The 10,157-nt window shown below is 59.3% G+C and overlaps 3 protein-coding genes across 4 annotated transcripts in view; 2 read left to right on the forward strand and 1 right to left on the reverse strand.

Annotated features, from left to right (window-relative positions):
- The window catches only part of SBNO2 (strawberry notch homolog 2), a gene marked incomplete at its 5' end in the record, with an annotated part of 41,881 nt that extends 40,716 nt beyond the window's left edge, over window positions 1–1,165 (forward strand). Inside the window, one exon of the mRNA XM_031507154.2 lies at window positions 310–1,165. Within this exon, the coding sequence (XP_031363014.2) occupies window positions 310–863 (554 nt within the window). The remainder of the gene's footprint in view (window positions 1–309) is intronic.
- A 3,318-nt stretch (window positions 1,166–4,483) lies between these two features.
- On the reverse strand, window positions 4,484–6,255 carry GPX4 (glutathione peroxidase 4). The gene is made up of 7 exons (XM_021546159.3): window positions 6,147–6,255; window positions 5,795–5,889; window positions 5,516–5,660; window positions 5,290–5,441; window positions 5,142–5,166; window positions 4,811–4,870; window positions 4,484–4,736 (listed from the first exon to the last, which is right to left on the reverse strand). The coding sequence occupies exons 1-7, from the start codon at window positions 6,252–6,254 to the stop codon at window positions 4,704–4,706; spliced, it is 618 nt and encodes a 205-aa protein (XP_021401834.2). The 5' UTR covers window position 6,255; the 3' UTR covers window positions 4,484–4,703.
- A 356-nt stretch (window positions 6,256–6,611) lies between these two features.
- Window positions 6,612–9,061, forward strand: POLR2E (RNA polymerase II, I and III subunit E). Of its 2 annotated transcripts, none has more exons than XM_021546182.3 (8): window positions 6,612–6,738; window positions 6,884–7,058; window positions 7,345–7,460; window positions 7,839–7,919; window positions 8,080–8,138; window positions 8,275–8,353; window positions 8,488–8,561; window positions 8,813–9,061. In XM_021546182.3, exons 1-7 carry the CDS (start codon window positions 6,682–6,684, stop codon window positions 8,551–8,553), a joined length of 633 nt encoding a protein of 210 aa, XP_021401857.1. In that variant the 5' UTR covers window positions 6,612–6,681; the 3' UTR covers window positions 8,554–8,561; window positions 8,813–9,061. The 2 variants fall into 2 exon arrangements, with proteins under 2 accessions (XP_021401857.1, XP_031363017.1); XM_031507157.2 differs by having other exon boundaries at window positions 8,914–9,061.
- The last annotated feature ends 1,096 nt before the right edge of the window (window positions 9,062–10,157 follow it).

Consider the following 10,157-nt stretch of genomic DNA (forward strand, 5'->3'; position numbering starts at 1 on the left):
GTAATTTGATGCCCATGTCTTGGTTGTCGAGAACTCTCCACACACTCAGAAAGTGCATTAGAGATTTCTGATTTCATGAAAATCATAGTGGCCTTTTATAGCTGTAAAAATGCTTGTGTCCTGCAGTCACTAATTTTCCTTTCTCACACCAAGACAGAGTGCTTGTTGCTGGCTGAGGTTTTCTGCTAAGATAATTAATCCCATGACAATTCCAGTCTGACTTAGCCACGTGTCACGGGGAGATAAGGTTTTGCTGTATTGGGGGTGAAAGGTCCTGCCACAGGAGACTGATGTCTGTTCCTCCCCTAGGGATAAAGATCCCCGAGAGCTGCGTCCACAGGGTGCGGGAGGAGCTGAAGCAGATGGACGAGGACGTGAAGAGGAAGCAGAGCCGGCTGCTCCAGGCCCAGGAGCAGAGCTCACCCTTCTCCCTGCCACTGCACATCCTGCCAGGGCCTGGGCTGCCCCTGCCCTCCCTGTGCCAGGACGAGATCCTGGACTTGACCTACAGCCCTCCCAGCAACAGCATTCCTGACTTGGTGTTGAACGCAGAGGCCAGAGCGCCCTGCTTCTCCTCGGAGCCCCCGCTGCAGCCCCAGCAGCAGCACAGATTGTCCTTCGGCTTTGGCCACGCTGGCCTGGAGGGCAGCACAGCCCCCGGCCCCTCGCTGCATGAGCCCCCCGCCCTGCCCCCCGCAGCCCCCCTGCAGCAGCCACAGGAGGATTTTCTCCAGCAGGAGAATATCAATTTTAGAGAGGTGCTGGAGGACATGCTGAGGACGATCAACGGGCCCTCCCAGAACGTGCTCCCCCCGGAGCGCCAGAGCGTGATCCAGTTCAGCGGGCCGTTCTCAGACTTCTGAATGCCAGCTGGGAACGCTGCTGTGGATCTGTGTTCTCTGCTGCACAGGTGAGAGCTGAGGAGCCGTGACTTTTCTGTTGGTTTGGACTGACCCTGCTCTGGATTTGAGGGAAGAAAAAGCCTGGAGTTCCTTAAAGCGAATTTTATTTATATATCCTATCTAGTCAGGCATGTGCAGGTTTGTATGGAACAGGCCCAGGAGGAGCTGAGCGGGTCCTGCTGGGCCCAGGGGCTCTGCTGAGTCCTGCTCACAGGTCAATCCCAAGTGGGATTGAGGGGAGACCCCTCCTGTGCCCACCCCCTGCAGACTACTGAGTGTCCGAGCCTTCCCCAGCCCTCCTGCCCTGGAGGGTCACGGCCAGGCTCTGGAATGCCCTGCTGACCACATGCTGGTCAGTTAGGGAAGAATGGGAGTTCAGCCCCCAGCTTGGGCTGCCCCAGCACTGCTGCAGAGCCTGGCACTGTGCTGGCAGGCTGGCATGAAGGGGAAGGGAATGTTGTCCCAGAGGAGCTGGAAGATGCTGAGCTCAGGTGTCCTCTGGCAGGGCTGAGCAGGTGTGGTGAGAGATCCAAAACTGCTTGTGCTGCCCTTCCCAGGAAGGGACCTTGAGCTGCCTGAGCTCTGTGAGAGTGGCCAGAGCTGTCTGCACCCCACAGACTGTGTACCCCACAGCCCCTTGGTCTGTCAGAGCTCAGCCACGCCAGGATCAGCAGGATTCTCCAGAGCAGAAGGGACACGTGTCCCCTGTCCTGCACTTTAACCTCACCAGGTCGCCGTGACCAGACGTGCTTTGGCCAGTTTCCTGCTGTCACGTGTTGTCCCTTCACCTGGACATCTCGCTGGTCCTGCCGCTGTCCTTGGCTGGGCCAGGGACCCGGGTCCAGGGCTCTGGGTCAGGTTGTGCAGTGTCATTGTCACTGCCGGGGTGTGAAGTGTCTTTGCAGTGGCCAGGATGTGCAGAGTCACTGTTCAGGGAGTGCAGTGTCATTGTCACTGCCTGAAATGTGCAGTGTTATTGTCATTGCCCAGGGTGTGCAGTGTCAGTGTCACTGTTCAGGGTGTGCAGGGTCAGTGTCACTGTTCAGGATGTGCAGAGTCACTGTTCAGGGCGTGCAGTGTCATTGTCACTGCCTGAAATGTGCAGTGTTATTGTCATTGCCCAGGGTGTGCAGTGTCTGTCACCGTTCAGGGTGTGCAGTGCCACTGTCACTGTTCAGGGTGTGCAGTGCCACTCTCACCGCCCCAGATTTGCAGTTTGGCTGCTCCTGCTGCAACCTCCCCCTCACATACCAAAGAACAAAGGCTGCTTTGCAAAGCACTGCCCCACCCCCCTGCTGCCTCCACCCCAGGACAGTGGGCATCAAACTTTCCTAAAAGTGGCACCAGGATGGTTTCAGGCAAGAACCTGGGACCATCCCTGGCTCTACCCTGGGGAAGGGGGGACTCTGTGCCCTAACAGGGCAGTCTTGACGGGGCTGGAGCTTCACAGTGCCTGCTGGTGTCACCCCCTTGTCCCCCCAGGGCTCAGGGACTGGCCCAGTGCCCTGTTGGGTGTTGGGAATTGCTTTGTGTCCGTGTCCAAGTGTTGCTGTGCTCTGGCTGTGGCAGGAGCTGACCCCTGACACCCCGAGGTCACACACCTGCCCTGGTACCACACAAGTAGGCTCAGTTTAAGGCTACTCCGGTCCCTGAATTTTGTTTTGGGGGCCTGTCCTTACCCCCTTCCCTAGCTGGCACCAGGCTAGGCTCAATCCCTGCAGTCGGGGCCACGTTTCACCTCCTTACCTCAAAGTGATCACCAAAGATGGGGGAGCCAGCGGTGCCCCCCAAAGCCCAGCTGCTGCTCCGGGGGCTCCTGCTCTCCCCCAGCTCTGCTTCTCTTGACCCCAGCAGCCTTCCCCGGGCGCAGGCAGAGCCAGGCTTCCCCTCTCCACACCTTCCCCTATTTAAAGCACTGCTTGCTTGAGGCTGAATTCCCAGCAATGAGGGAAAAAGACGCCGGGAAAACCCAACTCAAAGAGGTTTAAACTCAGGAATAGCGAGGGGGAATTCCCTGCTGGGCACCCTCTGCTGTCACCGGAGCCTTACCTGGTGGCTTTGACCTTAACTTTAAAATATATGCAATCTTCCCTCCCTGGTCTCTGGAAAGACAGAGACCACCTTCAAGGAATCCCTTTCTTGCCCCAGTCCCGTGTTTTGTCAGGGTTAATAATATGTATTGTTACCTTTTAACTAAATTATTCTGCAGTTGTCCTACTGATTGTATTTTTAATGAGTCCCTGTTTTCTTCCCTGACACCTTTGTGTTGGCACTTTTTAATCTGCTTGTTGTTTGCCCTTGTTTCTATGTATATTTATAATTAAGTTGTACATACTGTAAAGAGATTTTTTAGAATATGTGCCTTGGACTAATAATTCCTGAATTTTCTACTTGCCTCAGAAAGATAATTTTTCATTCTGCTCAGTAAAAATGGAACAGAAGCCACATGTGAGATTTCTGTAACTCTCAGCTCTGTCTCTTGGTCTATCCACCTTGCCCCAGGAGCCCAGCTGGAGCTCGGATCAGGAATCCCTGGGCCAGCATCCTGCTGGCAGCTGGACTTTGTATTTCCCGTGTCACCAAATGGGTGACACTGGGGGCTGTTGTCCCAAGGCTCCCTCTCTCCCTGGGAGAAGCCACTGCTCATTGAGAGGAGGATCCTGTCTGGATCCGGCCTTGGATGAGGCAGCTCCCTCATGGCTTGGCTGGAAAAACACAGATAAAGGCGCCTCTGTTCCAGTGTGTTCCCCCAGCAGGAACTGCCACAGCTCTGGGATGTCTCATCCAGGCACTGCTGCTCCTGTTACCTCATGGAAGGAGGGCTGGGGTGACTCTCAGTGATCAGGATCCTCCCAGCATCCCTGATGTGCTGGGCTGGAAGCTCTGCAGGGGTGCCAGACCCTGGGATTTTTTCCTGGGGACAGACTCCCTGAGGGGGCTGTGGATGTGACAGGGAGAGGCAGCACTTGCCAGGCCCTGGGAGGAGCTGCAGCAGCAATTCCTGCACGGCAGAACCTGAGCTGTCCCTGCCCAGGATGGGACACCAGGGCTTGGCTGGGCACGGCCATGGCTTCACAATCACCAAGACGCTGCCCCGAGGAGGAGGAGGATGATCCTGCTTACTGTGGTCAGACATGTCCCTGGCTGCAGGGGATATTTTGCCGTGTCCCAACACGCCTAGATTCTATTCTGCAGGAATTTCTCCTGGGCAGGGCTTGTACCACTGCTGGACCCATCCCCTCTGCTGCCCTGTCCTACCAGGAGGATTCCTGGAGCCAGGAGAGATCTAAGGGGGAACAAATCTTCCCCAGCTCTGCCTTTGCCCAGGAGCCCCTTGGGAGCACGCAGCATGCTGGATTTACGATTTACACTCCCTCCTCTACACTGAGGATTATCCCTGCTCGGCTCAGGAGTTGCATAAGGTCTTGGCTTGCCAGCAAACTCCAGGTCATCAGCAGGAGCTGACAACTCCTGGCCAGCAAACTCCAGGTCATCAGCAGGAGCTGACAACTCCTGGCCAGCAAACTCCAGGTCAGCAGGAGCGGCGCAGCAGCCCCATCCCAGGTTGGGAACACAGCAGCTCGTTCCTAATGCCTTTATTGCAAAGGGACTCGTTACTGCCAGGGGGCTCCGGCTGCTCCTGCCCACAGCGGCCGTGGGCCCAGAGCTTCTGTCCAGCAGTTGCACGCCTCGGGTCAGGGCTGCCCCACCAGCAGCTGGATTGGAGGCAGCCCGTCATGGGGCTGGAGGAGGCTCCGTGGGCAGCAGGGTCGGGGCGGGCAGGGGGACAGCGGAGCAGAGCTACAGGTAGGCAGGCAGGTCCTTCTCGATCACCTGCGGGGAAGAGGGGAACGTTGTACCCCCAGAACATCCCCGGCCTTTCCCTCCTCCCCAGCAGCTGCACTTACATAGGGATCTTCCATGGGGCTGTACCTCTTCACCACTTGACCTTCCCGGTTAATGAGGAACTGTAGGAATGAAGCAACCCCTGGTGAGCGAGTCCAGGGAGCTGATGGGGGTGTGGCAGCTGTAGCCCCCACAGATTCACTTCCCCCCTCAGCTGTGCTCTGGGCAGGGCAGGGGTTCCCAAGGGTCTCTAGACACAGGAACCCCTGAGGATACTCCTGCCCTGACACCTGGAGTACCAGCACAGAGCAGAGCCCAGCGTGAGGCTCCCTCCTACATCAGGGACCCCCCTCAGATCCTCAGAGGAGGCAACCAAAACTACAAGCGTCCTACCTTGGTGAAGTTCCATTTTATTGCACTAAGAGAGAAAGAAACAGGAGTGAGTTTTGGGCAGAAAAGCCCTTCCTTGTGCCCAGCCAGGCCCTGAGCCAAGCCCTCCCTGCTGGCTGCAGGTCCCCAGGGCTGTACTTCCCACACTCACTTGCCCAGAGTGCCTCGCCCTTTGGGCTGCTCCTTCATCCACTTCCAGAGGGGGTGAGCATCATCCCCGTTGACATCGATCTTGCTGTACATGTCGAACTTCACCCCGTAGTTCTCAGCAAATGCCTTGATCTGAGCGTTGTCCCCGGGCTCCTGAGGGGCCGCACCAGGACCGTGAGGCTCCCCGAGCCATCCCAAAGCTCCCAAGGAACCCGAGCCCCCCGTACCTGCTTCCCAAACTGGTTGCAAGGAAAGCCCAGGATGCGTAAACCCCTCTCAGCGTATCGGGCGTGCAAGTCGACAAGCTGAGTGTAGTTTACGGCGGTTTTGCCTCACTTGGAGGCTACGTTGGTGATGATACACACGTCTCCCCTGCAGAGGAGGGGGATGAGCTGCCCTTCCCCGCAGGGCACAGGTCCCTCACCCTCTCAGGAGAGGCGTGCGGGTTACGCAAGAGCCGCTGTGGCTCAACCTCGCCCGGCGCGGCCCCGGCCCCTCCGTCCTACCGATATTTTTCCAAGGACACGTCGTTGCCGTCGATGTCGAGGGCGTGAAAGTCGTAGATAGCCTTGGCCGAGCGCCAGTCATCCGCCTGGGCACACTGCGGGGCGGGCGCGTCACTGCGGAGCTCCGCGCCGGCCCCGCCACCGCCGCTGCCCCCGGGGGACCCTCGGAGCCGAGCCGCGGTCCCGGAACGGGCCGAGCCCCCGCCGCCCGCCCGGGCGGCCCGCGGGAGAGACCCGGGGCCAGCCGCGGTCCCCGGGCGGACCAGCCCCGCTCCCCGGGCGGGCAGAGCCTCGGTACCCGGGCCCGGCCGCTCCCCCGGGCCCGGCCGCTCCCCCGGGCCCCCGCACTCACCATGCTCCGCACCGGTCCCGGTCCCAGCCCTGGTCCCAGCGCCGCTCCCGCCGCCGCCGCCGCCCGCGCGCAGCACAGCACGCCCCGCACCGCGCTGGCCCAGCCCATCCCTCACAAACCCCGCCCCTTTCGGGCATATCAGCCAATCGGCACGCATAGAGGCGGCCTCGGCGGGATGATGGATGGAAAGCTGACCAATAGGAGGGCAGGGCGGGCGGGGTGGCCGCAGGGGTGTTGATCGGGACAGACCACGAGGGCGGGGGGCAAGGACGGAGCAAAGGGCGGGGTGTGGAGCAGGTGCCGCGGCTGCCGGGCGGCGATTCCCTCCCGACCCGGCCGCGGGTTCCGAACAGAGCCGCAGCCACCCAGAGACCCACGCTGAGAGCAGCAGAGAGATTTCTGTTCCCTCCGGAGCCAGCGGAGGGGGGCAGCTGGCGGTGGACTACATCTCCCAGGAGGCGCCGCGGCTGAGGCCCCCCGCGCGCGCGGGGGTAGGCGGCAGCGCGGGCAGCCCGCGGGGGCCTCGGCGGGCAAGATGGACGACGAGGAGGAGACGTACCGGCTGTGGAAGATCCGCAAGACCATCATGCAGGTCCGGGAACGGCGGCGCCGGGAGGGCCCAGCCTGGCGGTGGGGAGTTCCGGCGGCGCTCTGGGGCCGCAGGGTGGAGGTGTGGGACGCGGAGGCCGGTTCGCAGTGCCGGTTCTCGGTTGCTGAGGCCGGCGCTGCTCCCGCAGCTCTGCCACGACCGCGGGTACCTGGTGACCCAGGACGAGCTGGATCAGACGCTGGAGGAGTTCAAGGCGCAGTTCGGCGACAAACCCAGCGAGGGACGTCCCCGTCGCACCGACCTGACCGTGCTGGTGGCTCACAACGATGATCCCACCGACCAGATGTTCGTGTTCTTCCCCGGTGAGCAGCGCCCGCCCGGGCGGGTCCGGTGAGCCCGGGCCTGGCTGAGCCCGCAGGGGAGATTCAGAGCACAGGGGTGACCCGGGTCTGGCTGAGCCCTCAGGGGACATTCAGAGCACAGGGGTGACCCGGGTCTGGCTGAGCCCCCAGGGGAGATTCGGAGCACAGGGGTGACCCGGGTCTGGCTGAGCCCTCAGGGGAGATTCGGAGCACAGGGGTGACCCGGGTCTGGCTGAGCCCTCCTGCCGCGGACTCTTGGTGACCCCGGCTCTGGCTCTTTCCTCAGAGGAGCCCAAGGTGGGCATCAAGACCATCAAGATGTACTGCCAGCGCATGCAGGAGGAGAACATCACCCGGGCACTGATCGTGGTGCAGCAGGGAATGACCCCCTCGGCCAAGCAGGTCTGTGGGGACAGCACCGTGTCCCACTCAGCAGCTGGGAAGGTTTTCCTTGTCTGTTCCTTAGCCTTGCTGCGGGTAAATGAAAGCCCTGAATTGGCCTCCAGAGAAAAGCTTTTGCTGGAACCCGTTGTACTGAGCACAGGTTCTTTTTTAGCACCCAACTGTGTTTATCCAGAGCAGCTGGTCCTGGTGGCAGTGGCACAGCTGAGGGCCCACGGGCAGTCAGGAGGTGGGGGAGGGAAAAAGAGATGTTTCCCTGTTCCAGGAGCTCAGGGGCTTACCCAGGAGCAGCTCTGAGCACTGCCAGAGCCACCTCTGAAAAGTCTTTTTACTGCCAGGGCTGCCCCAGCCACCTCTAAAAGGGCTTTTTCCTTCCAGTCCCTGGTTGACATGGCTCCCAAATACATCCTGGAGCAGTTCCTGCAGCAGGAGCTTCTCATCAACATCACGGAGCACGAGGTGAGCGGTGGGAGGATGGTCCCTCCCTCGTGCTGGCTGCGTTCCTGCTGCTCCCAGACTCCTCCTCCTGCTCCCTGGCTGGGCTGAGGGACACACTTGTCCTTTTCCCCCTCCCAAACACTTGCTGCCTCACCTCACTCAGTCTCTCTGGTGTTTGCAGCTGGTGCCAGAGCACGTGGTTATGACAAAGGAGGAGGTAACGGAGCTGCTGGCCCGATAGTATCCTTTGAGTGTCCCCTTGCTGTCCCTCCATCCTGTGATGAAATTCGGGCTGAAAACCCCTCCTCCTGCCACGGTTCATTTCTGGTTTGTGAGCTGCCAGCAGTCCAGAGCTTCTCCTTGACTCCCAGCACAGCAAGCTGAGGGAGAACCAGCTGCCCAGGATCCAGGCTGGGGACCCCGTGGCCCGGTACTTCGGGATAAAGCGTGGCCAGGTGAGAGGAGCAGGCTGAGGCAGCAGCTTCCTGTGGTGGGACAGGGAGGGGATGATCCTGGAGGGCATTTTGGAGCAGAACAAGTGTCTCCTTCTCCTCCTCCTCCTGTTGTGAGCTCCGTGTCTGCCTTGCAGGTAGTGAAGATCATCAGGCCCAGCGAGACGGCGGGCAGGTACATCACCTACAGACTGGTGCAGTGACACAGTGGGTAAGGATGAGGGGACCCTCAGCTCAGGGGGGCTTTGGGCAGTGCCAGGGATTGTTCCAAGGTCAGTGTGAAGCAGCTGCTTCCAGGGAAATGTCTCAGAGTTTTAAATGGCTCACGGAGGGAGCTGTTGGGGAGAGCAGGGCAAGGCTCCCCTGCCACCTGTGCCTCTGCTCAGGCTGTGCCCGTTGGGATTTGGGGTGTTCAGAGGGACCTGGGGCAGGAGGTGATTCCCATCCCTCCTTCTCTTCCAGGTGTGAGGAGCTGGGTGGCTCCCAGCAGCAGTTCATGGACGCTCGGAGATTCCTGAATTTAGGGAATGCCAAGGAAATCAAATCCTCTTCCCTCTCTGCAGCCCCGTCACTGGGCCTCATTCCACATCTTGGACTTCGTGGTGACCCTTCAGTCCCATCCAGGACTCAGCCATGGGAGGAAATGAGTGGGAAGGGCTTTTCCTTCCCTGTTTTATGGGCTTTTGTTTGAAATAAAGGTTTGTACCCTCAGTGCCGCAGCGTTGCTCAGCCTCTCCCTGTGGCAAAGCCTCGAGACTCTGCAAGTTCCCATCATTTTCATTGCGTTTGGAATCTCTTCCTGCCAGGATTCTGCATCGTGGCTGGGCTCTGCAGAGCCTTTAGGAGCTGCCCTGGGCAGTTTGGAAGCTGCAGTTCAGACTCATCCTCATTCCTTCCCTGATCTCCTGCCCTGTCCCCTGGTTTGGGACCCCGGTGTTCACACGCTGCCATGGAGAGTTGCTCATCACCCCCAGCTGCACTCATTTGAATCCCAGGAGCCTGGGGGGCTTTAAACTTCACTTGTTGTGGCAGAAACACTTGGATTTGGCCTCTTGTGGCAGGGGGAGCCTGGAAGAGCCTGATCCTCAGGACAAACACGGGTCAGAACACGCTGGTTTTATTGTTTTTTTGGGAAGTTTATCAATGTGAACACAGCAAGGCAGCATTGTGCAGCAGCACAAGCCTGTCAGGACAAACATGGAATCGACACAACCACGAGGGAGCTGCTGCTGTGGGCAGCTCAAGCACAGCTTTAGCCCCTTCTCTCATCACACTCACCCTCATCATCCTCACCCACCCTCACATGCACGCGGTACCGCCGTGGCAGCAGCATTCCCACATCCTCCTGCTGCCCTGGAAAAATCCAGCTGGCCTGTGGAGGAGTGGCAGGGCACAACAAATCCTGTGGGTCTCCAGCTCTTCTCTGGCTCAGTTCCCAACCTGTGAGTAAGCTGGGTTTATGTACCTTTGCTGAGACAGGGTCTCCATCGACCTCAGAGGGCTCAAACCTCCTGCCCATTGCCTGGTTCTGCAGTACCAAGGTGTCTGAGACCCCCTCCAACACCACCTCCTCTGGCTCCCAAAGCAGGAGGATGAAGGAAAAGGCTCCCAGCTCATTCCAAGCTAAAACTCAACTTGTTTCTCGGTGCCTCAGTGCAGGAAAAGTCTCATAGCTTTAAAAAAACACCTAAAACCACTTTGGGTTTAGTCCCTTTGCCAGCAGAGGTAGTGGAGTCACGTTGAAGGGTTGAAAAGGAAGCATGAGCAGAGGGAGTTAGTCCTGGACGTGCAGCATAGCTTTTTGGAG

This window comes from Lonchura striata, chromosome 28 (assembly GCF_046129695.1).
Source record: "Lonchura striata isolate bLonStr1 chromosome 28, bLonStr1.mat, whole genome shotgun sequence".
Taxonomy (NCBI): Eukaryota; Metazoa; Chordata; class Aves; order Passeriformes; family Estrildidae; genus Lonchura; species Lonchura striata.